The sequence below is a fragment of the Mesoplodon bidens genome, assembly GCF_964165515.1.
Source record: "Mesoplodon bidens genome assembly, chromosome: 10".
Classification (NCBI taxonomy): domain Eukaryota; kingdom Metazoa; phylum Chordata; class Mammalia; order Artiodactyla; family Ziphiidae; genus Mesoplodon; species Mesoplodon bidens.
Window position 1 is genome coordinate 83937413 of NC_138172.1, and position 27606 is coordinate 83965018.

General features: G+C 41.3%; 1 protein-coding gene across 1 annotated transcript; it reads left to right on the forward strand.

Moving 5' to 3' along the window:
• Positions 1 to 15314: 15314 nt before the first annotated feature.
• Positions 15315 to 27323, forward strand: ZSCAN31 (zinc finger and SCAN domain containing 31). The gene is made up of 4 exons (XM_081246494.1): positions 15315 to 15526; positions 23427 to 23900; positions 24698 to 24848; positions 25368 to 27323. Exons 2-4 carry the CDS (start codon positions 23520 to 23522, stop codon positions 26141 to 26143), a joined length of 1308 nt encoding a protein of 435 aa, XP_081102620.1. The 5' UTR covers positions 15315 to 15526; positions 23427 to 23519; the 3' UTR covers positions 26144 to 27323.
• The last annotated feature ends 283 nt before the right edge of the window (positions 27324 to 27606 follow it).

Below are 27606 nucleotides of genomic sequence, written 5' to 3' on the forward strand. Positions count from 1 at the left end.
CACGGAATCACCAGCATTATTCAGCATTGGAGAAATCACACTAAAGAAAAACTGACAGGGTGATGAGTATGGAAAAGTCTTCAGATAGAGGTTGGACCTTAGTAAACAGCAGTGAGTCCATATTAGGGAGGCTCTTTTAAATGAGAAGATTGTGGGAAGTTGTACGGACAGACATCAAGCCTCACCAATAGTCTCCATGATATTGGAAGTCATGGGAGTCATGGACTTCCATGATATCATGGAAGTCTCCATGATATGTAAATGGGCAAGATGTATGGGGAACAGGTATCTTAAATTTCCCACTGTAGCCACTAAAAACATTCAATAAACGTCTCAAGTCAAGAAAAGGAAGGGCCTCCCTGGTGGCGCAGTGGTTGAGAGTCCGCCTGCCGATGCAGGGGATACAGGTTCGTGCCCCGGTCCGGGAGGATCCCATGTGCCGCGGAGCGGCTGGGCCCGTGAGCCATGGCCGCTGGGCCTGCGCGTCCGGAGCCTGTGCTCCGCAACGGGAGAGGCCACAACAGTGAGAGGCCCGCATACCGCAAAAAAAAAAAAGGAAAAGTCAGAAGTTCTTTTTGCTTCTCAAAGGAGTCTGTAAACATAAGCAACCAGGACTTTTGAAATTAAGATGTTTACCTGCATCCCTGGACTTGTTGACACTATCTCTGAGATGATTATCTGTTTACTGGGGACATGTTATTTTCCCATGCCCACTCTAATCTCATATCTTAAATTCATTCAAGTGTAAACAATATTGTTTACTGTTTATTGTAACTATATATATATATATATATATATATATACACACACATATACCCATATATATATTATTTTTATGGGCTAAATAGGCTTGTATGAGTACACCAGGGCATAAAAATGACATTATTAAAGTTTCAGTAAACATAATGAAAGGAACCACATCACTGAATTGTTGGACGTTGGCTGCTTTCCTAAATTTGGCACTGCCTCTGTGTTCTCCCAACACAAAGCCGTATAGGTGTCATTCACAGAGTATATATTTCCCAGATTTTTTTTTTTTTTTTTTTAAAGATAGAAAAAGAGGGCTTCCCTGGTGGCGCAGTGGTTAAGAATCCGCCTGCCAATTCAGGGGACACGGGTTCGATCCCTGGTCCGGGAAGATCCCACATGCTGCAGAGCAGCTAAGCCCGTGCGCCACAACTACTGAGCCTGTGCTCTAGAACCCGTGTGCCACAACTACTGAAACCCGTGTGCCTAGAGCCTGTGCTCCACAACAAGAGAAGCCATCGCAATGAGAAGCCCGTGCACTGCAACGAAGAGTAGCCTCCGCTCACCGCAACTAGAGAAAGCCCGTGCACAGCAACAAAAGACCCAACGCAGCCAAGATAAATAACTAAATAATAAAATAAATTTATCAAAAAGATATTTCACATATAGCTTATTGACAGATTATAATAGAGGTATTTTCCCTTATAGGTAACACATAATATCCTGAAGGCTAATACTTTAAGTAATTTATTATTCTTTTCAGTTCTAAAACCTACAGGCTAAAAGAGGAAAGAATCTTTTAGAAGCTCTTCTTCAGCAAATTGGCAATGTAGCCCAATCTCTATGAAAGTGAGGCTTATGGATTTTATTGTAGGTCACTATATTTCAAAACTTTGCAATGATTATTTCACAATTAGGAGTTTATATCTGCTGTATATGCCTAAATTTTCTGAATAGGTATTACGGTCACTATTTTAAAAGATGGATTGTGTTCTATAAAAGGATTTTTCAGCATCCATAGAAACTACATTATTTTTTTCCCTTAATTTTATTTTTATCTTGTTTTACATGAAAGGCTTTCCTGACATTGAACCAATCTTGCATTCCTGGAATACATTTCATGTAGGCATGGTGTTTTCTTAATGTGTTTATGGGTTCTACTTGCTAATATTTTATTTAGTACATTTTTATTCAATATTTATGTAAAACTGGTCTGTAATTTTCTTCTGTATTTTTCAGGTTCAGGTTTTGATTTTACTTGCATTATAAAAAGGGCTAAGATTTTATTTTTTAATGTTCTAGAACAATTTGTAAAGCATTGAAATTATCTGGTTTTTGAAAGTTGAATTCTGGCGTGAAACCATCTGGGCTGGGTACTTTTTGTGGGATAGTTCCATGGTAACTTTTTCCTATTTCTTCTACAAAAATGGTCTATTTAGGCTATTTATAATGGGGATCAATTTTCATAATCTATTATTTGCTTAGAAAACTCTCCATTTTGTCTAGACTTTCAAGTTATTTGCCTAAAATCTGCAGTATAATCTGTCATGACTTTTTAAACAGTTTTATTGAGGGAAATTGATACACAGTAAACTGCACAAGTATATGATTGAACATGACAGGTTTTTTTTTTTCGGTTAAGGTAACATTGGTGTATAACATTGTATGTTTCATGTATACAACTTTATATTTCTACTTCTGTATACCCTACAGCATGCTCACCACCAAAAATTTAGTTTCCATCCATCACCATATTGTTGGTCCCCTTTACCCATTTCACCCTCTTGTCAGCCCCTTCCCCTCTGGTAACCACTATTCTGTTCTCCATATTTACATGTTTGATTTTGTTTGGTTTGATTTGTTTATTTATTTTGTGTTTTGGAGGTTTCTTTGTTTTTTATATTTCGCAGATGAGTGAAATCATGATATTTGTCTTTTTCCATCTGGCTTATTTCACTTAGCATATTACAAATGACAAGATTTCATCTTTTTCAATAGCTGAGTTGTATTCTATAATGTAGATAGAATACAACCACATCTTCCTTATCCATTTGTCTGTTGAGCTCTTAGGTTGTTTCCATATCTCGACTACTGTAAATAAATGCTACAATGAACGTAGGGGTACATATATCTTTTCAAATTAGTGTTTTCATATTCTTTGGGTAAATAACCAGAAGTGGGATAGCTGGATCATATGGTGGTTCTATTAATATTTTGAGGAATCTTCATACTGTCTTCCATAAGGGCTCACCAATTTACATTCCCACCGACAGAGCACAAGGGCTCCCTTTTCTCCACATCCTTGCCAACACTTGTTATTTCTTGTCTTTTTAATAATAGCCATCCTGGGGCTTCCCTAGTGGTACAGTGGTTAAGAATCCGCCTGCCAATGCAGGGGACATGGGTTCGAGCCCTGGTCCGGGAGGATCCCACGTGCCGCAGGGCAACTAAGCCCTTGCACCACAACTACTGAGCCTGCACTCTAGAACCCGCGTGCCACAGCTACTGGAGCCCGTGCTCGGCAACAAGAGAAGCACCGCAATGAGAAGCCTGCACGCCACAGCGAAGAGTAGCACCTGCTCGACGCAACTAAAGAAAGGCCCCGTGCAACAATGAAGAACTAATGCAGCCAAAAACAGATAAATAAATTTATTTAAAAAATAATAATGATAGCCATCCTAACAGGCATGAGGTGATAGCTCACTGTGGTTTTGATTTGCATTTCCCTAATAATTAGTGATGTTGAGCATCTTTTCATGTACCTATTGGCCATTTATATGTTTTCTTTGGAAAAATGGCTACACAGCTCCTCTGCCCATTTTTTAATCAGTCAAAGGTACGACGGTTGAATGTCAGGCCAATAGGGGTAAGGCAGTACCTTATTTAACAAATACAAATTACCTGTCCCTAGATGCTATATATGTAAAAGTCCTGTAATGTCAGCAACCAACCATATATGAAGTGTCAGAATTTTACAGATAAAGGGAATTGAGTCCACGGCCATAACAACCAATACTGGACATTGCCAGATAGGGGGTACAGAGTGTCTCCTTCAGCAAGGAAAGGGAAGTCCAGCTTAGAGAAGAGGTCCATTCAGTCTGTGTGGCCTAGGGTCCTTCAATCTTCTCAAGAGCAACGGAGTTTGGAGGCCTTCCTACAATCCTACAATGGACCCAGAAGTGCATCCAGAAGGAGGGAAGTGCCAGTTTGCTGGCAAAGAGAGTCTTCTAGGGCTACAGGAAAGAAAGGATCGCTAAATAAAAAAAAAAGAAAAAGAAAAAGTATATCATAGGATACATAGGAAATAACCATATGGCTTGCAGTGGCAGACAGTGCTGTTTATGTAATTGAAATCATACAGAGTATATTCTCTGACCACAATGAAACCAAACTAAAAATTAACAAACAGAAAAATCTCCAAATATTTGGAAACTAAGGAAAGCATTTCTCAATAATGCCCAGGTTAAGGAGGAAGTCTCAAAGGAATTTTTTTTAATACATAGATTGAAGGAAAATAAATATCACAGTATGTGAGACACAGCTAAAGAAATGCTGACAGGGAAAATTATAGCACTAAATGCTTATATTAGAAAAGTGAAATAGTCTGAAATCAATAATTGAAGTTCCTGCCTCAAGAAACTAAAGATCAAGAGCAAAATAAACCCAAGACATCAGAAAGAAGAAAATAATAAAGATAATAGCAGAAATCAATGAGACTGAGAATAGGAAAACAATAGAAAAAAGTTAATGAAACAAAGCTGTTCAAAAATTTTTCCAATAAAACATAAACCTTTAGTAAAACTGACAAGATAAAAAGAGAGAAGATACAAATCACTAGTAACAGGAATGAATTGGGGTTATTACTACAGATCCTGCATTTATTAAAAGCTTTGTAAGGGCAGACAGTGAACAATTTTGCACTTATAACTTTGACTACTTAGAAGAAATGGACCAATTCTCCAAAAAGTACAAGCAACCAAAATCCAACCAAGATGAAATAGATAATCTGAATAGTCCTTTAGCCATTAAAGAAATTGAATTCATAATTTAAAAGTTCCCAGATCTTCAGGTCTAGAGGGCTTCACTGGAGAATTCTACCAAATATTAGAGGAAGGATTATCAACAATTTTACACAATTTCTTCCAGAAGATAGAAGGGGTTATATTTTCTAACTCTTTTCTTTTTAATATCTTTATTGGAGTATAATTGCTTTACAATGGTGTGTTAGTTTCTGCTTTATAACAAAGTGATTGAGCTATACATATACATATATCCCCATATCTCCTCCCTCTTGCATCTCCCTCCCACCCTCCCTATCCCACCCCCCCATCCCACCCCTCTAGGTGGTCACAAACACCTATCTGATCTCCCTGTGCTATGCGGCTGTTTCCCACTAGCTATCTATGTTACATTTGGTAGTATATATAAGTCCATGCCACTCTTCCAACTCTTTTCATGTTGCTAAGCTTACTCTGATACCATAATGAGACAAAGACAGAATGGAAAAACAAAACAAAAAACCCCCCAGAATCCAGTATCTCTCATGAAATTAGATGCAATGATATATTAGCAAATCAAATCAAGGTATTTATAAAACGAGTCATATACCATAATTAAGTGGGATTTATTCCAATATGTAAGGCTGTTTCAATCTTAAAAAAATAATATATTCCATCATATCAACAGACTAAAACATATGATCATACAATTGACACAGAAAAAGAATTTGAAAAAATCCAATACTCATTCATAATAAAAACTTTCAGCACCCTAGAAATAGAGGGGAACTTCTCTAACTTCATAAAAAACATCTACAGAACACCTACAGCTAGTTTCATACTTAATGGTGAAATGCAATTCTTTCCCCGTAAGATTGGGATCAAGACAAGAATGTTCACTCTTATCATTCTTATTCAACATAACATTGGAAGTACAGGGACTTCCCTGGTGGCACAGTGGTTAAGAATCCGCCTGCCAGTGCAAGGGACACGGGTTCAAGCCCTGGTCTGGGAAGATCCCACGTGCTGTGGAGCAACTAAGGCCGTGCGCCGCAACTACTGAGCCTGCGTGCCTAGAGCCCACGCTCTGCCACCACAATGAGAAGCTTGTGCACCACAACGAGAGCAGCAACAAAGACCCAATGCAGTCAAAAATAAATAAATTTATTAAAAAAAAAAAAACACTGGAAGTACAGGCCAGTGCAATAAGGCCAAAAATGACATGAAGTGAAAAAATAAAACTGCATATTTGCAGGTAATACAATTGTGCACACACAAAATTTCAAGGAATCTACAAAAAACTTCTAGGACTAGTAAGCAAATTCAGCAAGGTTGAAAGATACAAAATCAATATGCAAAAATCAATCCTCTTTCTATATACTAATAATGAACATTTGGAAATTGAAATTTAAAATACAATGCCATTTGTAGTTGCTCCAAAGAAAATTAAATACTTGGGTATAAATCTAACAAAAATGTACAGGATCTGCATCTGTACTGGGAAAATGACAAAAAGTTCTTGAGAGAAATCAAAGAAAATCTAAATAAATGAAGGGACATACTGTGTTCATGGACTAGAAGACACACATAGCAAGGTTACCAATTCTCCCTACACTGATTTATAGGCTTAATATAAATCCTGTCAAAATCCCAGCAAGATTTTTTGGAAGACATAGATAAACTTGTTCTAAAATTGATGTGGAAAGGCAAAGGACCTAGAATAACTAAATTATGGAAAAGAATAAAGTGGGAGGAATCACTATCCCTGATGTTAAGTCTTACTGCAGTGATCAAGAGTGTGGCATTGTAGATATATATAGTTCAGTGGAACAGGTTGGAGAACCCATAAGTAGATCCACACAAAAATGCCCAACTGATTCTTCACAAAGTTACAGAAGCAATTAAATGGAGGAAGGATAGCCTTTTCAGAAAAATGTGCTGGTGCAAATTGGACATCCATAGGCAAAAAACAAAAAGAAAAACAACTCAGCCTAAACCACACACCTTATACAAAAATCAACTGAAAACAGATCATGGGGCTAAAACATAAGACATAACTTAAAACTTCAAAGAAAACATAAGAGGAAATCATCAGGACCTAGTGTTAGGCAAAGATTCTGAGAACTAACATCAAAAGCATGATTCATTAAAGGAAAAATTAATAATTTGGTCTTCATCAAATTTAAAACTTTTGCTCTGTGACAGACTCTATTAAGAGGATTAAAAGATAAGCTACAGACTGGGAAAATATTTTTATACCATATATCTGACAGAGGACTTGTATCTAGAATATAAAAAGAACTCACCTAATCGCAACAGTTAAACAACAAACAATTCAATTAGCTATGGGTAAAACTCATGAACAGACATTTTACTGAAGAGTACCCAACAATGGAGGCACCGTGTCATTCACCATTTCATGCCCCCATATCACCTCCCAGTCACCCTCACTCCCACGGTTACTTTAACTTTTTTCTCTTCATTGTAGTTTTTCTTAAATTCCATCAGTTGAATTTAGACACATTTTTTTTAAACAAAAATGTGGAGAAAGAAGTGTAATACAGACACTTCAAGGGTTACAACACCAACTACCAGGAGAGTATTGTCTGCTTGACTGGGAGCTCAGGGAGTAATGTGGAGTCCATCCTGCAGAGATGGCTGGAGCATTGGGGACCCTTTTATCCTTAAAGTAACTGAGTTTGGGAAGAGATCAGGAGGCACAGAAGGATCAGCTCCACACCAGTAAGCGTAGATTTGCACTGACTTTCGTTTTTAAGTGGCCGTCTACTCAGCCTCAAGAAACAAACTTTTAATAACTAAGGCATTAGGCAGCTGGATTCAATCCTACCTCAGGGACTTAACTCCTAAACATTCATCAGCAGGTAGCATATGCTATTGAGTCTCAGAGACTCTTTTTATATCGTGTATCTCAGCCAATGTAGTATAGTTACAACAGAAAAACAGTTATTTCTGGAAATAGGTATGTGAACACTTTGGTCTCAAGCAGTAGGTGCCGGGGGGATTTTATGTTGCAGTGAAAGAGCAGGTGGAATCAACCAATCTTCAGAATCATTCATTCATCAGGAACTCTGCTAGGTGCTGAGGATATAGTAGTAAGCCAGTCATTATCTCTTATCACTCAGCCTCATACCAGCCCTTCTTTATCCCGATCTGTAAACAGGGTAAGGAGGCTACAAACATTATTTCTCACCAATGTGTACTCTCTGATGAATGACGAGGTCAAAGTTGCTGCTAAAGGCTTTGCCACACTCCTCACATTCATAGGGTTTCTCCCCAGTGTGGATTCTCCTGTGCTTAGTCAGGCCTGAACTCTGAGCAAAAGTCTTCCCACATTCATGGCAATAGTGCCACCTCCTCCCAGAGGCATTTTCCTGGTTTCTTTGTAACCTGCCCTCCTGTGCACCAGCTTCTGCACATGTAGAAATCTGGGCAGTGTCTTCACCCAGGTGGCATGGCATCTGCCCAGGTTCCTGTTCTGGATGGTCCTCATCTGGAGGCAGGTCCCTGATCTTAGTCCATATCTCACCACCTGAAATAACAAATGACCAGCAACTGTCAATTATGTCCTGCCACAGAGGAAAGCTTTGTGATGAGTCCCAGGGAGGCAAGAATTATAGAGGTCTATACATGGCAAGGATGAGGAGTTTAGTACAAGAATAAGAATGGAAATAAGAGGGAGAACAGAGTACTGGGGAGGAAGGAGGCAAGGATGGGAATGGGTCCATCAGAAGAATGATACAAACTGGCAAGGTGGTGAGGACTGTGCTAGGGATACATGCAGTGGCTCTAAGTTCTAAGGACAGTAAGGCAGGCTCGTGCACCTAGGATTAAATACTAAAAGGGTAGCACAGAAGGCAACAGTAAGCAAGGCAAGTGAAAGGATTTCTGAAGCATTTAGTAAGAAAACAGGGGAAGTGGGGACTCAGAAATTGATCACCAAATAATGACAAGCGCAGCCATCTCTCCTAGTATTCCAGGTAGTGGCAGGATCCCCAAACAAAACTGGCTTCAACCTTCAACACTAGGAGATCTGAGTTGGAGTGCCACCCCTGCAATCTTGTGCACCTCTGCACGGCATGCTCATCTCTAAGGCCAGGCTCTGCAGTCAATCTCTAGGTCCCTTCTAGCTCTCACTCTATGGTCCCATGGCCCATTTCCTGAAGACACCCCCTCAGCTCTCCTCCACCATCAGGGCTAGCAACAGGAAGGGAAGAGGAAGAAATCAGCATTTACTGAGCATCTACTATGAGCTGGACCTGTACTAGAGGTTGTAAGTGCTTCATCCCACTTAACCTTACTACAGGGCAGAGGAGAAGGCAAGATGAGAAGGGTTAAGGAGCTGGTCAGTAACAGAGTTTAGAAATGGTGATTCTGATCCAAACGTAGGGGGTTCAATGGCTTCTAACAGCCTGGTAGGTTCTAATTCACAAAGGCAGTCAAGAAACCTTATGAGAAATCAGTGCCCATCAGTCTTACCCAAGGAGGTCAGGCTGCCACAGTTCTCTTGCTTTTCAGCTCTGTAGAAATTCACCTGAGCTGAATCCAGCTGTGTCCATCTAGGGGGGAGAGTCAGGGCCACATCTTCCATTTTCAGCGGCCCCTAAAACAATAGGGGCCAAAGATTCATGCTTGAGTAGAGCCTTCATCAGCTGGAACTGGCTGCTTTGTGAACCCCAGGATGGTGTCAACAGTGCCATCTTGCAGCAGAGCAGTTCCTGCCCCTGGCTACCACCTGGGACCTAGAAGTTATTCATTTATTTTCATTTCCATTTATTTGTCAAACACTTCTATAGCACTTTCTATGTGCCTGGCACTGTTTCCAAGAGCGCTAAACAATTAACTCATTTAATAGAGACAACAACCACTTTAAGGTTGGGACTATTATTAACCCATTTCACTGATGGGGAAACTGAGGCACAGAGCATTTAGGAAGTTTGCCCAAGGTCACCCAGCTAATAAGCGGCAATGCTTAGGATGGGAGCTCAGGGAGAGTGAGTCCAGAGCCCATGCTCTTAACCATTACTCTGTGCTCCCTCATTACATACATGTGTGCTTTTATGAAAACTCTTTGAGAATTGGTGCTAAGTTCTTAGAATACTAATATTTTTTCTTACTGAAAACAATGAGGATAATATTTTCTAGCTTACAGGATTTGGGGGACCAGCAAACTTGATCACATTATGTGAAATCACCTAACACAGGACCCTGCACATGTGTCCCTGTTAAATGCAGGCTTCTGTCCAGACATTTATAGTTAAATTACAGTTTTCAAGTTTTACTTTCTCATGTGCAACTCAGAATTTCCCACACCCTCTGTAAGGAATGAAGAGCCTGAAGCTAAGAGACCTGAAATCACTTTTCTGTGTTACAGGGTGCAATAGATCCCAGTGAAGAACCTTGGTCTTGTGGTCACTGGTTAGAAGGCTCTGGCTACACATCCTCTGAAAGAACATTCACAAGGACACAAAATAATGCAAAGAGGAAACAATCTCATAATACAGGTAAGAAGATGCCGGTAAAATCAACCCATTTTCTGTGATCCATGGGCTCCTTTCCAAGTGGTCCATGAACCTGGATAGGAAAAAACTATTTTAATTTTTACTAGCCTCCAGGAGAAGTTTAGCATTTCCTTCCACTATAAACAGGAGCAAAAACCACAATATGGAATAAGCATACCCCGGTCTCTGTCAGCAATAGAAGCTGCAGATGTTTTCACATCGCATTACATTACCACCAGGCAAATATTGTCAGAGTCATTCGTGCTTAGAGCAACTTTGAAATTGCCAGTTATTAGGCCTGTCCCTAGGTCTTATTATTTAGTGCACCAATAAAAAAACATATATAACTTTATCACAAATTTGTTTAATGCTTTCTAACTGTATTTCAATATAATTGAGTTCTTTTATAATCCTGTATATTTTCCTTTATGTATTTTAAAATACTATTATGAGGAGTGCAGGGACTTCATCTTACTGCCAAAGAGGTTCAGGTACAAAAGGAGATTGAGAACTTCTGGATCTTAAAGAAAAGCCCCTCACTCTGATCTGGAGATTTCAGGAAGAAACAGACCACAGCTTTCAGACGATAAACCTGTTCTCTCTACCTGCGGCATCGGCTCATCCAACTGCTTCTCCAAATACTCCAAGAGTACCACCACCTCCTCCCCGCTCTCCGGATGCTGCTTCCGCACCCAGCTCTGCAGGTCCCCCGGCAGGATGGTCAGGAGCTGCTCCAGCACCAGCAGCTCCAGGATCTGCTCCTTTGTGTGCACCTCTGGCCACAGCCACAGTCGGCAGAGCTCCCGGAGCTGGCTCAGAGCCTAGCGGGGCCCTACAGCCTCCGGGTAGCGGAAGCCTCGGAAGCGCTGGCGGGAGTGCTCGGAGTCCGGAGCTGGGCTGCCTGGGGCGCCCGCCTCAGCAGCCAAGGCAGAGGCTTCCTCCTTTTCCACCTTCACGGTCAGGATCCCGGTCCTGTCCTCTGCAGACTGGGTGTCTGAGGCTACACTTTCCTTCGATTCTCTAGCCATCCTGGACCAAGGCGGTACTCGAGCCTCACCCTAGCTGGGAGCTGTATTTCTGCAGAATATTTCTGGAAGTGGGAGATTGCTATTAACTAGTAAAATTGCAACCAGTTCCCTCTTCCCATGCCCAGGAGCTCAAGGACATTGCTGGGGAGCAGCTGCGAAGACTTCTTCCCCAGGTTGAAGTGTCTCTGCGGTTCCACTCTTTGCACCACCCCAAACCTTAATCCCACAACGAGCTCCCCAAAAGATATCATGGGGGTGGCCCTGGATAGCCCCTCCCCACCCCAGGTCTCTGGATGAGCCAGGAGAGAAATTGAGACCGGCTGGGCGGACCTCTGACTGGGACCCAGGCCGCTTCCTGGACTCTATATGAAGCCTTCTCAGTGACCTGCTCAGAGTTCTCTCATTTGCAACCAGGTCTGTGGTTGGCCAACTTATAAAATGACCCCAAAGGCCCAAATCCCCAGGACTTTGAATATGATGAGGTAGCATGCCCGGACTGACCACAAAGAACTGAATTCTACCAACAACCTCAAAGAGCTTGTAGCAGATTCCTTCCCAGAGCCTCCAGGTAAGAGCCCAGCCTTACCAACACCTTGACTTTGGCCTTGGAAGGTCCTAAGCAGAGAACTCAGCTGAACCTGCCTGGCCTTCTGACCTACAGAACTTTGAAATAATGAATAGGTTGTTTTAAGCTGATAAATTTGTGGTAAATTGTCATGCAGCAATAGGAAACGGATACCAGTTCCTTATCTGCTGTCAAGGCACTGCGGGAAGGAGAAAGAAAAAATGGCAGGTCCTGGATCAAAAGAAATGGGACTGAATTTTTAAACCCTGGACACCTGGTAGTGAGGCTCTCGGTTGCCCAGACAACTGGCATAAAAGTGACACTCAAATTCAGCTGAAAGTATAGCTTCCCTAGACCCCTCTGTGCTTTGGGCTGGAAGGGACCTTTAGTTTCTCTCAGAAACACCAAAGAAGCAGAATACATTACCAAGCCCTTGCCCAGGAGAGAGAAGTGGCTGCCCCTGGTCCTTGGCACTTCACTCTGCCACTCTTTCCTCCCCTTCAAAGCTAGACTTCTTGGAAGGAAGCCTCTGGTCCCTGACTCTAGTCCTCACCTCCCACTATCCTTCAACACACTGTGGGCAGCAAACCACCAACAATGACCACTGCGATTGCTCCTGCGAATGTAAACAGAGGTTTTCCCCCCAGTTACCATTTATCATGGCTGCTTCTCAGGCAGCCAGGTTGATGTGGCTGTCACTTCCAGAAACTATCTTGTTCCTGGATTCAGGGGCTCCATTCTCTCCTGATTCCCTCCTTCCTGTTTCTTTCCAGTCCCCATTCACAGTCTGGTTAGGTGCAGACTATCAAGCCAGGTTGCCTGGGTTCATAATCCTGGCTTTACTACTTAACTTGTTGGGTAATAGCCAATAGGGATATTGTGAGTATTAAGTAAGTTTATGTATAAAGTTCTTACAACAGTGCCTGGCTCCTGGTAAGTACTATATAAATGTCAGCTAATAGTATAATTCATTTGGCTTTCTCTTTTTAAGTATGAGTGGGCCATGGAGTTTTGTTTGGGGGTTTTTCTTTTTTGTTTTTGGGTTTTTTGGTTTTAACTTAAAAGAATTTTTGGCCATGGCATACACCATGTGGGATTTTAGTTCCCCAACCACTATTGAACCCCATGCCCCCTGCAGTGGAAGTTCAGTCTTAACCACTGGACCACCAGGGAAGTCCTCTGGAGTTCTGTTCTTGACCCTTTCTTTTCTCTCTCCACATTCTTCCCCAGAACTGTCTTTAATCACTTATAAGATTTTAGCTCTCATTTCTACACTGAAGACTCCTAATCCCTATCCTGAGCTGCCTCCCAGACAGTTCTGTCTGGAAATCTTGCAAACGAATCCAATTCAGTATGCCCAAACCCAGCTGATTTTCTTCCCCCCAGTCTACTCCTGCCCCAGAATGGCATCCTCTAGAAACAGCGGCACCAGCTGCCGGGTTTCCTTAGAATAATCTGTGACTTGCTCTTCTCATTCAGTTGCCACACTGGGTCACCTGGTCCAATCTATCCTACCTATGGGATGTCTCTCAGATCTGTTTCCTTTTCTCTATTCTTACTGCTATTGCCTTGGCCCAAGCCCTCATTATTGTCTCTAGCCTACTAAGTGTTTTCAACCCCTCCAGTCCTTCCTTACTTTCTAGGCTGTGACCTGAGAGAGCTCTTTCTAAAATACATACCTAATCAAGTCCCTCCTCTGCCTAAAACCACTGATGCTCCCCTTCACACCCAGATAAAACACCTGTTTCTACTCATGCCTGCTGCAGATCCTCTGTCCCCATAAACTGGTAACCAAACTCTGGGAGCATCACATACAGTCACACAGCTTGTGTACTGCTCACACAGCTTGTGTACTGTACAGCCAGTGGGGGCTCAGGTAGGGCAAACCTGTGCCCTCCAGTGGTTTTTATTTTATTTTATTTATTTATTTATTTTCTAGTTGCGGCAAACGGGGGCTACTCTTCGTTGCGGTGAGCGGGCTTCTCATTGCGGTGGCTTCTCTTGTTGTGGAGCATGGGCTCTAGGCGCGTGGGCTTCAGTAGTTGTGGCTCGCGGGCATACTTGCTACGCGGCATGTGGGATCTTCCCGGACCAGGGCTTGAACCGGTGTTCCCTGCATTGGCAGGCGGATTCTCAACCACTGCGCCATGAGGGAAGCCCTAAAACATTTTTGATGAGTTATGCTAGAGGACATATTTTACTACATTATCTTTTCATTCTTTCTAGAAGAATTTAAATTACAAAATTAACATTAAAAGACAGTCCAAGAATATAAAGACGACAATTTAGGAGAACATTATCATAGAAGTGCATCAGGCAGTTAATTAATAAAAATATTTTGTTATTTTTCTGACTTTCATGTTTGCGATGCTTTCAAGACTTTAAAATTTGTAATATGTCATTTTCCATTCCAAATCTCCATTTTCATACCTATGTTTCACCCAAATTATATATATTAAATCTCGCACTGTCTATATTTCTCTTTTAAGCTTCTTGAGGGTCAAGATCTGTGTTATTATATCCAATCCTTAGAGGAAACCCTTGGCACAAAGAATGCATTCAAAGAGAATTTGTTAAATGAATGGATAAAAAAATAAATTCAACTTCTTAACATATATTATCTATCCCCTTCTCTCCACTACTGTGGCTACTGCCTTGATTCAGGCCCTCACTATATCTACCCTGGATTCTTGCAGTTGTCTCCTAACTGGTCTACCTGCCTGTAATCTCAAATCCTTCCAGTCTACCCTCCACACTGCTGCCATGGTAACATTTCTAGGGGCAAATCTGATCATATCAGCCCAAACTCTCTGGTTAGGGATCCAGGAACAGTAACTGCAGGTGCCCCCTGCTATATATTCCCTTCTCCAGTCATCGTGATTTGCCCAATTTTCTGGATGACCAAAGTATCTCATCCCATTCCTGATTTTATTTTTTTATTCCATCTCTGGAAATTCCTTTCTCTTGTTCTATTTCCCTTGTATTAAATACAAGGGCAAACTCCTACAGTTTCCTGATCTGCTCCATTAGTTTTCCTCTTTGGCCTAATACATACATTTATCTTCTAAATACTTACACGGCATTTACTATGGTCCAGGGACTATCCTAATCGATTTACAAACATTTACTTCATTTTTATTTCATTTCACATACAAGTCTGCTGTATACAGTTACTTGTTTCTGTGCCCGTGTCTCCTTCTAGACTGCGATTCTAGAAAACAGAGGTTGAGAGTTAAAAATGAACAAACAAAAAACCCCAACCACAACTACCATCTCTCCTTTGTGGTGTCAAAGGGACCAGAGTTAGGAGAGCGCCTCAGGAAGCAATGGGCGGTAAGTACCAGACTGGAGGAACAATGAAGTCCCTTTCGGCCCTAACATTTTGCATTGCTATGATCATCTGATTCCCAGATGCCGGGAGCCACTCCGTACAGAAATCTCGCTGGGTTTCCCCGCCTCGGGCTGGATTTCTGGTTCCGAGCCTTGTAACGAGGCAGTCATAAAGTGAATCAACCTCCGGAGCTCCTAGAGAGAGCAAGATCGCGGAAAGGGATGCTCGGCTTCAGCGACGGGGCTCGGAACGATGACGCACTTCCGGCCTTTGTGGTTTGTGGGTTGTACGGGCGCTGCTGCCCTCGCCACGGATCCGAAGGTCCCGGGACCCCGAAGGTGAGTCCCAGGCCCCTCGTCCCGACCCTCCCGCCCCGGGAAGATTAAAGTCGGTGACTTGGGGTAGACCGGGAGGGGACGTCTGCGCGGGCGTGGCCTCGCCATCCTCTCGCCGTCGCCACGACACAGGGCTGAAGCCCCAGTGGAGTAGAAGGAGGTCCCGCCCCTGCCCAGGCGGGGCTTTGTGGTCTTGAGCGGAGGTGTGGAGGTGGAGGAGGAGCGTCCGACTGGGAGTCTCGCTCCCTGTCAAAAGCCCGACTCCGTATATACCCATCACTTTTATTTAACAAGTGTTAACATTATACAGTATTTATCGCATCTATTTTTTCTTTAAATGTTTCGAAATAAATTACAAGCATCATGACTTGTCACCCCTAAATAGTTTCGTATATGCATCTCTGAAAATTAAGGATATTTTACATACATAAATCATAACCCCAACATCAACACACCCAGCTAAACCTAAGCGCATTCCCTAGTATTACCTGACACCTACTTCATATTCAAATTTCCCTTCGTTGTCCTACAAATGTTTTTTGCAGTTGGTTTGTACCAACTAGGATCCAATTAAAGACCACTCGTTGCATGTAGTTAAGTCTCTTAATTTAAACCAGTCCTATCCTTCCCCTCCCTTCTTCCCATCCTATTGCCTGGTTGAAGGACTTGTCAGTCGTCCCGTAGAGTATCTTCATTTCCGGATTTGCCTGTTTCCTTGTGGTATTTAAGTTGTTCCTCTTTTCCTTGCCTTTGTGATCAGTTTTCCTTGGAATTTATTTTGCAACACAGGTGGTTTATGATTTTCATTATCTCTTCGTTGTGCTGATATGCGAATATGCTGAAGCTAATAAGAAAAACGCTCGGGAATTCCCTGGCAGTCCAGTGTTTAGGACTCCGCGCTTCCATCGCAGGGGTCGGGGTTCGATCCCTGGTAAAGGAACTAAGATCCCGCAAGCCGCGGGGCGCTGCTGGGGAAAGAAAGGAAAACGCTTTTTACGCCACGTCATGTTTTAATTTTTTTAGTTCAATTAAGGGAGATGGGGACACATCAAATTCTGCAATTGTAGCACTCTTTTATCATGTATTTGCTGCCTGACACGTAATAGGCACTTAGTAAATATTTTTAAGTGAATTCCTTTGCGGGTTACAGGTAATGCAGTGAATTTAGGATGAGTTGTCCTCTTTCCTCCAGGAGTGTACCTTATACACATCTTCGAGATTATGGCTTTTATTTCATTCTATTATAATTTTATCTCCATGAGTTATAAACTCCTGTGTATACCCAGCTCTTAGCACAGCTCCATCAATAACTGTCCAAAGACTGCAGCACTTTTTTCAAACAAAAGTTAAGCTGTTTTGCCTTTCAGTTGTATTTTTCAAAGTTAAATTAATTTGATGAATACATTAACATTATACCTAAGTGGCAGTCTTTTGGATCCAGTGCAATAGCCTCCACCACCACGCTTTCAACTTTTGCCTTTTCTGCTTCCACTCTCTTGCCTCCACCTTCATTCCCTCAGCTCGCCTACCATACAGTAGCAGAGCATCTTAAAACGTAAACCCAGTCTTGTCACTTACCTTCGTAAAAGCCTTCAGTGGCTTTTCAGTGTAATTAGAATTAAAAAATAAACTCTTGTGCCCTGCATGATCTGCCTTGTCTTACCAGCCTAATTTTTGCCACTCTCCTCTCACATGGCTGTAGGCACTCTGCCTCCTTTCATTGTTTTGACCACACCATGCCCTGCCTCAGGGCTTTTGACCAGTTCTCCCCCTGCCCCCCACCTCTACTCTTCAGGGCCCACTCCTTTTTGTTCTTAAGGGCTCACCTCTCACCATCCTATCTTAATAGGTCCTCCATTTATTTGATAACTCAGTGTCTTCCCCAGTAGAATGAAAGCTCTAGCAACACAGCGACTGGTTCTCTCTGGAGCACAGCCAGGAGGCAGGACAGCAGAGGAAATCAAATAAGAAATCTTTGGTAGCTGTGACAAAGCGAAAGAGAGGCATGGACATATTAAAAAAAAAGAAATCTTTGGTTAATATAAATGGCACTAAATTTACTGACTATGTTTTAAAAATACAAGAGTCTTAAACCATTTATAGAATTTAATGTTTCTTTCAATTGTAGAACTGAAGTCCCTGGTAGGACCAAGGTCTCCCTTTCCTTGCTGGCTGCCACTGTGGGACTGGTCTCAGCTTCTTGAGGCTGCCTGCATTCCTTTACTGGTGGCTCCCTCCATCAGCAAGTCAGCAATTGTGTATCTAATCCTTCTCATACTTCAAACCTCTGACTTCGTCTTCTGCTACCAGCCAGAGAAAATTCTGCTGTTAAAGGAGTTATGTAGTAGGTTAGGCCCACCGAGAGATCTCCTAAGGTCAACTTAATTACATCTTAATTACACCTTTTATCGTGTAAACTAACAATCTTAAGTGACATGATGACAATCATAGAAGACAGAGATCATGTGGTGATCTTAGAATTCTGCCTACCACAGTTCCACTGTTTGTTTATCCTGCAGTTGATGGACATTTGGGTTGTTTCTAATTTGGAGCTATTTTGAATAAAGCTGCTCTGAACATTTCTGTAGTTTTAGCTTTTAGTGGACGGAAGCACTTGTTTCTTCGGGGTATATATCTGGGAGTGGAATTACTAGGTCATGGCGTACACATATGTTCAGCTTGTCAAAGAATGATGAGACCATCACTCAATATCTGAAATGAAAAGACAGCTGGAGAGATATCCTGACTAGGAACACCTCCCTAGGTACAGAAGAGATTGCTGCTGTTACACAGGCGTTTTGAGAAGCATGGAGTTCGGTGGGCTGACATCATCTCTGGGGACTTGGTTTCATGGGACAAACTGTTGTTGATTAGTTGGCTCTCAGAGCTGTGTTTATTGGAACGAGTCATTACAGATTGGCTGATTTTCAAAAGCTATGGGTTGCCACTAATTGATGGACTTAAAAAAACATGTTCTCTGAAGTGAATTGTTGATTGATTGAACAGACCAGTTCAGGGCTATTTTTTTTAAATTAATTTTTATTGGAGTATAGTTGCTTTACAATGTTGTGTTAGTTTCTCCTGTGCAGCAAAGTGAATCAGCTGTACGTATACATATATCCCCTCTTTTTTGGATTTCCTTCCCATTTAGGTCAGTTCTGGGCTACTTGATACCACAGCTGCAGAACTTTTTTTACTCTCAAGCTTTAAGAGATAGTTCTAAAGAATTTTCCAAAGTGGTTGTACCCATTAAAGTATCATATTAATGTATGAGAGTTCCATTCGCTCCAATTCCTTGCTGATTTACCCTTAAATTATAAGATGTGTATTTACTTTTAGAATTTTTTTTAATGAGGTCTGTTGTTCAGTATTTCTATTCTCCTGACAACAAGGGCCTTAATACACTCTTTCTACTGAATTGACCATCTACCACATCTTGTTATTATAAAGAATTTTAGTTTTATATTCTTCCCCTTTTGCGTAGTAAAACATTCTCATGTAAAAAAATGTAATAGGGGTTATCCACTGAAAAATTCCACATCATGCCTGCTCCCAACCACTCATTTCCCATCCCCAGAGACAGGTAATGTTGCTTGGGTATCCAATATATATATATATTTTTTCCCTTTTTTAAATACAACTAATAATATTTTTCACAGTGGTTCTTCACCTTGCTTTTTTCACTAAATGTATCTTGCCAGTCCTTTCATATCTGTACATAAAGAGCTTCCTCATTTTTAAAAACTGCATAGTAGTAGTCCAATATATGGATTACTCTAATTTATTTAACCAGTCCCATATTGGTGGACATTTAGGTTGTTTCCAACCTTTTGCCTCACAAACAGTGCTACAGTAAATAATCTTCTATGTACATCATTGTACATGTGAATGAATGTATTACTTTACAGGAAGTTTTTTTTTTCCATAATCATTTAAATTTATTGCCATATTTTGTCAGTTTTTGGACTTACGTTGTTTCCTCTGTTTCATACCTTCTTTCTGAGTTCACTTTTGTTTGCTGAACTACATCTTTTAGTTACTCTCTTAGGAAGGGTTCGTGGGTTGTAAATGGCTTCATTTTGCTCTATTTATTTATATTTAGCTGGGAGTAAATTCTGTGTTGACAGTCATTTCCCCACTCTGATTGCCTTCTGGACTCCATTTATGAACACTTTGCTGTGTTTCCTTTGTAGGTAATCTGTCTCTTTTCCTCTGGTAGGTTTTAAGATTGTCTCTTTATCCTCAATAGGCTGCAGTTTCACTATATTATGTCTAGGTGTGCACTCTTGATCTGAGAAATCAGGCCTTCATTTCTGGAAAATTCTTAATTTTTTTTCTCAACTATTATTTCTCAGTCATTCACTACATTCTCATCTTCTGAAGCTCCTGTATATTAATGTTGCATTTTCTTAACATTTTATATATATAGTATGTATATATATTTATGTATTATATATGTGTATATATATGAAAGAGCAGTTAAGAAGATATATATATGAAATATTCTCTCTTTCTTCTTAACTGCTGTTTCATATTTTTCATCTCTTGCTGCATTCAGAGTAAAGCCTTCAGTATTGTCTTAAAAATCACTGTTGTTCTTCAGCTGTGTCCGTTCTGTTGTTTATCCTCTAATACATTTTAAATGTCAAAGTTTTTTCTTAAATCCTAAGATTTCTCATTAGTCCTTCTTTATATCTACCCGATGTTGCATTTTTTGCCTGTTCTGGTTTCATTATCTCATGTATTTCTCAAAATCACTTATTTAAAAAATTCCTTGGACTATAAAATAAATTTCATATCAAGTGAATTTCTATTCTGATTTGTTGATTATTTTTCTTAGGGTTAGAGTTATTCATGCGTTTTGGAATTTAGTTTGTAGGTTTATTTTGTGTGGGCAGCTTTCTGTTTTAGATTTCTCTCTCTTCTTCATTCAGCATTATATTTAAGACCCTTTCTGGGACTTACACCCAGTGTTTGAGTGTTGCTGCCCCAAGAAGTTCTTAGGGCTGGCAGACCTAGTATGGGGCCAGCAGCTTCAGGGCTTAGTTACTGCAGATGAGACTGGTCCTGTCCCTTGACCCCTGGGTCCATAGTTTCTGATAAAGCCGTAGCCTGAGTCAGTAGCCTACAGTCTTTTTTTTTTTCCTACCCCCTTTCATGAGTGTGGAAGTCCACTGAAGCCTCTAGCATCAGAAAATATTTCTTCCAAGATTTTCAACTGTCTACTGAATGTGGCCTGTGAATTCAATGGTTTATTTTGTTGGGTCTATTTCCTCTATAAAAAGAGGATATTCAACTTATTAGTACTGCTTTGCTAATAATACCTGGTGGTTTTTTAATGTTTAGCAATTGCTATGGGCCAGGTACCATGCTAAGCTTTTTATATGCATTACCTTATATAATTATCACAGTTCTGTGAGAGGGGTGCTTTGGTCAGTCCCATTTTAGAGAGGCCACATGATTTGAACATTAGTCTCTACCTTGCAGTGCTTCTCTAAAGATGATTTTAAAGAACTCAGTCCATTCAGTTTATCAGATGTGTATCAAGTACAAGAGGTGTCTGGGATCTGTAGCAGGTTGGGACATGGGTGGGAGAGGAGACAGGAGACAAGGGAGGACTAGCTGGGAACATAGGGTAACACATACAAATCCTGAGAGCAGTGGTGGCATAAGGGAGAATAGGAAGAGTGCATTTTCTCTGCCTTCTCCCTTCCCTGCCCTTGCCATGGCTTGATGAAAGGAAAAGGGACGTAGATAGGGAGAATTCATTTATTTATCCAGAAAACAGGGATAAAGACAGAGTTCATGGTGGCACAAGATCAGGAGGTAAATCCTAAGTCCACCAACTGTGGGGAGAGCAGCACAGCGAATGCAGAGGCTGCCCCACCTAGGGCTTTGGGTCTGTGAGGGGTTGCCTGTGGTGCTCAAGAGAAAAACCTGATCACCATGGTTTCTCAGTAGCGTTAGATGCAGAACCTATAGTCACAGAACAATTTTTGCCATATTTTTAATAATAGTGGAATCCAGTGTAAATTCATAAGAATTCTCAGGCTTACAAGTCTTCCTGGACTGAAGACTCAACAAACCTGATACCCAGATGCTGCAGTAAGGAGTAAAAAATTAGAGTTGATGCTGGATACGGACAAAGAATAAGACCCACAGTCTTTGTAATGCTCTCTATTCTTAACACTACAACATAAGTTGCTGTGAATATTGTACTAAAGTCTGTGTCTCCCACTGCAAATCCCATAAAGGCAAGGACCAGGTCTGTTCCTTTTCATTGCTTTGACCTAAGTGCCCACACTATGCCAGGCATCTGGTAGGCACATGATATTTGAATGAATGGAATAAATACATTTTCCCCCAATAAAGTATAACTGAGAAACTTTTCTCAGTTCTCTCAGACCTTAATGATTCTATTAAAACAGGACTAAAGTCATATATAAAACTTAAATTCCACTGCTAAAGTAAACATTGTATTAGTGTAACCACCATTAAACCTCCCAACTTAAACTGCCACAACCCTACAGCATATTCTTACCATTTCCCTCCTGAATCTTACTCAATATTCATTTAAAATACAGGTCTAACTCTATGACAGTGAAATAAAAACCTTGATGACCCTCGGTTTTCCATATCGTAAAGTCTAAACATCTTAGCCTAGAGTTCAGGGTTGTTCTCTATTCTGATGAAATGCATCTTTCCAACCTTATCTCTTGTCATGTATTTTCTCCCCACACGCTATACTCTGTAGTTCAGCCACCAGTACCCGCTGCCTGTCCTTAGAGTCACTGTGCAGTGTAACCTTAAATACCTTTGATTCTGTTGTTTGCTTGGCCTGTCATGTTGAGTTTCCTCCCATCACCCTTTCTCTGCCTGACAAATTTCTGTTCATTATTTTAGGCCTAATTCAAATGTACTTGCCCCTAAGCCACATTCTTTCATTGCTCCATACCCTGTCAGAATTATGTTTTTCCTGCTCATCACTCCTTAGATATTCTGTTGAAGCCTCTATATAGCACTCATCATTTGATGATATGGCTAGTTTTATATGTCCTGTTCTTCCCCTGAAGCTACCATATATCGACTATGAGGCTTTTAAATCACTACAATTTATTTATTTGTTTATTTTCTTGGAATAAGTACTTTATTTGAAATGGCTCAACAATCAGAAAAAATACAGAAGGTATTATTTTCCTTCCTGTCTTATTCTGAGTTACCTAGTTCCCTCCCCAGAGGCCACCCGTCTGTATTAGTTTTTCATTGCTATAATAATGTGGTGTAACAATTACAAATCTTTGGCAGCATACAGCAATAAACATTTATTTAGCACATGAGTCTGGGGTTCAGCTGATAGAGGCAGGGCTTACTTGTATATCTGCAGTCAGCTGTGAGTCCTCCAGGCAGCTCTGCAAATCTCAGCTAGGCTCACTTACATGTCTGGGGATTAGCTGGCTGTTAGCTGACCTAGGATGGTCTCATCTGCCTCTCTGGGGTGATTTGGCTCTGTCCTGCTGCATGTTTCTTATCATCTGAAAGCCAGCATATCCTCCTAGCAATTGTAGCAGGCAAGGGCAAGCAAGCCCAATCACACAAGTACTTTTCAAGTCTAGCTTGTATCACACTTGCTAGTAACACACTGGCCAAGTCAAGTCACATGGCTGAGCCCAGAATCACAGTGGGAGGGCACAACAAAGTACATGTCTACAGGGAAGGGTGAAGAATTGGGGTCAGTAATGTATTCTGCCATATGCCTTTTTTTCCAATTTCTAAACGTACAGAAGTAAAATACTATATATACCTTTTATTAACATAAATGATAGCATAATATTTATTGTTCTTATACTTTGTTTGTTTTCCCCATTACTTTTTAATTTCCATTAAGACATATTTTTCTCATCAGGTACATCCTCCTAAAGAAGGTTAAATCAGGGGATCTTAAATCAGTTACCCCTCTGCCTCAGGCTGGAGTGAGCCCTTCTAAGTTAATCCCAGAATGGCTTCAACAGGGGAACAGGATGGACTTAAGATTGTGAAGGTGGAGGAAGACCCTATCTGGGACCAAGGAACGTACCTTCAGGAGAACAGCTTTTCTGGCCAGGAGGCCTCCCGCCAACTTTTTAGGCACTTTTGTTACCAAGAGACTCCTGGTCCCCGAGAAGCACTGAACCGGCTCCGGGAACTCTGTCATCAGTGGCTGAGGCCAGACACACATACCAAGGAGCAAATCCTGGAGCTCCTGGTGCTGGAGCAGTTCCTGACCATCCTGCCCGAGGAGCTCCAGGCCTGGGTGCAGAAGCACCATCCCGAGAATGGGGAGGAGGCAGTGGCTGCAGTTGAAGATCTGGAACGAGAGCTAAGTGAGCCAGAGAACCAGGTGAGAGGAGGAAGATAGGCTCCTGGACACAGAATATTAAATGAAGGGTGAAGTTTGGTGACCCAGGTTGGTTGGCTATAGCCTCATGTATTAATTTTCTGTTGCTGGGTAACAAATTACCTGCCTCCCTAAGCTTTAATGGCTTGAAAAAACAAATATCTCCCAGTTTCTGAGTCAGGGTTTTGGGAGCCACTTAGGAGGATCTCTCATGAGGTTGCTGTGAAGATGTCAACCAAGACTATAGTCCTCTGAAGACCTAACTGCGGCTGGTGGACCCACTTCCAAGATGGCTCACTCCCATGGTTGTTGGTAGGGAGCCTTGGTTCTTCACTGGCTGTTGGCAGGAGGTCTTTACCATGTGGGTTTCTCTTTAGGGCTCATTGAGTGTCCTCACAACATGTCAGTTGGCTTCCCCAAGAGAGAGACAGAGAAATAGAGAAAGAGAGGATAAGGATGAAACCACATCCTTTTTACTACTTAGTCTCAGAGTTATATACCATCACTTCTGCCATACATTCTATTCAGTAGAAATGAGCCATTTTAAGTACAGCTCTCACTCAAGGGGAGAGGAATTAATGGAAGGAGCATCAAAGAACTTATAAACATATTTTAAACCACTGGGCCACTCTTGTTCTCCCCCTTCTGCTTTTGGGTGTGGATTTAAACTCTGGGTCTTCCACTGTGCCATTGCTCTACAAAATGTCTCATATGGTTCCATATGATCTCTTTCATTGAGTATTAGCCTGGATTCCTGTAGTCCTCCTCTTATGAACCCAAATATACCTACCTGCCTTCAGGCCCCAGACTGTGAACATGGACATTCTGAAGTGCTCTCAGGGGATGCAGTGCATTTGAAGGCCAAGCAGGAATCCACAGCTCTCCAGGTTCAGTCCATGGTGACACAGTTCAAATGTGAATCTTTTGGGCCCCACAAATTTGGAGAACAAGGTAAGGACTTTCACAGGTCCATTCAGGGGATCTTTGGTGGTTCAGTATAGGGTAGTAAAGACTGTGGACTCTGGCACCAAATTGCCTGGGTTGGAATTTAAGCACTGCTACTTAGAAGCTATGTGACATTGGGCAGGTCAAGTAACCTTCCTGTGCCTTCAGTTTATGCATCTGTAAAAATGGAGATAATCATAGTATGGAGTCAGAGAGTCTTTTGAAGATTTAATAAATTAATACACATAAAACACTTAGAACAGTTCCTGCTTCCTAGTAAGCACTCCACAGTGCCTGCTTGTGTACATCCTCTCTGGAAGCCTCACCTTCTCTGGGTGATCCCCTCCATCCACTTCAGCAGGTGCTGATGACCCCTTACTCTGTTGGTCTCAATATCTCCATTTAGGTCTTCTGTGGATTCCTAGAATATGTGTGCTTGATATGGATCTTCCTGTTCCCCACCCTGTGGTTATATTCTTTCATAAAGGAAAGAGATGACATTGTTTGATCTATTTATTATTCTAGATGGTGAAACTGTACTTGAAAACCAGGACTTGGCATCAAAACAAGAAGTCTTAAAAGAAATGGGACATTTTGAGAATAGCAGACTCCAAAGAGATGTTCCTTTAGATTCTAAGTACAGAGAAACTTGTAAACGTGAGAGCAGGGTAGAAAAGCAGAGGGAACACCCCACTGGAGAGAGACGTCACAGGTGCAATGAATGTGGGAAAAGCTTTACTCAGAGTTCAGTTCTCATTCAGCACCAGAGAATCCACACTGGGGAGAAGCCATATGAATGTGAAGAATGTGGAAAGACCTTCAGCCAGAGGTCAGGCCTGGTTGAACATCAGCGGAGCCACTCTGGAGAGAAACCCTATCAATGTAAGGATTGTGGGAAAGCCTTTAGTGCCAGCAATGGCCTCATTAGACACAGAAGGATCCACACAGGAGAAAAACCATATGAATGTGAAGAGTGTGGGAGAGCCTTCCGCCTGAGCTCATACCTTGTTCAGCATCAGAGGATACACACTGGAGAGAAGCGCTATCGCTGTAACGAGTGTGGTAAAGCCTTCAGTCAGAATGCGGGGCTTTTCCAGCATCTCCGAATCCACACTGGTGAGAAACCCTATCAATGCAGTCAGTGCAGTAAAAGCTTTAGTAGGCGAACACTCCTTATAAAGCATCAGAGAAGCCACACTGGAGAGAGACCGTATGAGTGTGATGAGTGTGGGAAAGCCTTCAGTCATCATTGCAACCTCATTAGGCATTTTAGAATCCATACTGTTGCCAAACTGGACTAATCCCATGGACCACCAGGGCCCCTAAATGAGGTGATCTTGGAAAGTAAGATTTTCAAGTGGCTTATTTTGCTCTTATGAAATTTATTTTGCTTTGGAGTGTGTGGCTTTTCTGCAGACCAGGTGCTGCTGTCTCCTGGGTGGATGACTGTTGGCAGTTGCTTGGCAACCTCCTTCTTCCCTATCCCTTGGTTCATTTCTAACGATTTCTCTTAAAGGGACCAAATCTTACCTGTAGATAAATTGGTATGGAGGGGCCGTTATTGAGTAATATTTAATATTGAATAACTCTAAATGACTAGCAATTGTGTATACTTATTTTAAGATTGGGTACATTCAAAAGATACTCAGAGATGAGCCTTTTTTTTGTAAAAGTGACATTTTAAACACAATTAAGATTTGGGGGAATAAGAATCATTCCCATTCCCATAGGAAATCATTGCCACAGTCTCCCCAGGAATTTAATGGATGATTTCTTTGTTGCTTTCATCAGAATGGGTGGCAAACTCATTTATTAAGCAGCATTACCCATGGTGTGAAACCTATAGATCTGATGGTTTAGAAATCCATGTCCCATTTTGATATCTAACTCCAAATTCCCAGTGCAGGTCATTACCATATTAAGGTTTCCATTTTTGTTATAAATAACGAATAAGATGATACTTTAAAACCTTTGCAGTGTGCCTGTTTTATTCATAGCCTTTTCTGCCACTGCCTTTTGAAGGCTAGTCAGCAACTTGGAGGGCCATTGCGAGCAGCATCGAGACTCTCAAGAAAAGGAGGCTCTGACCTCGGGCAGCTTGCTGCTTAACTGGGGAGTCCAGCGTTCTCAGGCCATTTACTGTCAGGGTTAAACACACAAATCTGGCACCACACTGTGTAGGCTCATTACCTGCCTCTTTGTCTGTGAGCTGTGTGACTTCGAGCAGTTTAATTAAATGCCCCTATGCTACAGTCTCCCTGTCTATAAAATAGGGGATAAGAGTACCTTTCTCATAGGGAACATAAGAATAAATTAATACAAACTTGTAAAGCACTGAAAACATAACTCTCAATAAACGTGCACTATGATTTACATAAAGAAATAACTTAATACCATCTAATGAATGTAGGTGGAATTGTAAGTATCATGCTTGAACGAAATAGAATGTTAAACGCCTCTGCTGACAGTCTCATTATACTTTTCTCCACAGTCAAAATCTGAATCAGAATTTCAAAAGAAAGGAAATAAAAGTTCAACCTAAAAGTATACTGTACTAAATATGTCTTCAAAGTCTATTTTTAAAAAGTTAAAGAAGTCTATATATGTGTGTATATATGTATATGCATATGTATATATATTTGGTTTTCCTTATAGCTTAGGGACCATAACAACAACCAGAAAACTCTAAAATTCCTTGACTGTTTCATTTGTAAATAGAACAGTGGCTAAATGCAGACTACCTAGAATAGTGCTTCTTGATTTT

Excerpts from the sequence above, each read along its gene's own strand:
- ZSCAN31 (XM_081246494.1), top strand. The coding sequence starts at position 23,520 with ATGGCTTCAACAGGGGAACAGGATGGACTTAAGATTGTGAAGGTGGAG. Across the intron at positions 23,901-24,697 it reads TAAGTGAGCCAGAGAACCAG|GCCCCAGACTGTGAACATGG; the intron begins GTGAGAGGAGGA and ends ACCTGCCTTCAG. Across the intron at positions 24,849-25,367 it reads CCACAAATTTGGAGAACAAG|ATGGTGAAACTGTACTTGAA; the intron begins GTAAGGACTTTC and ends TTATTATTCTAG.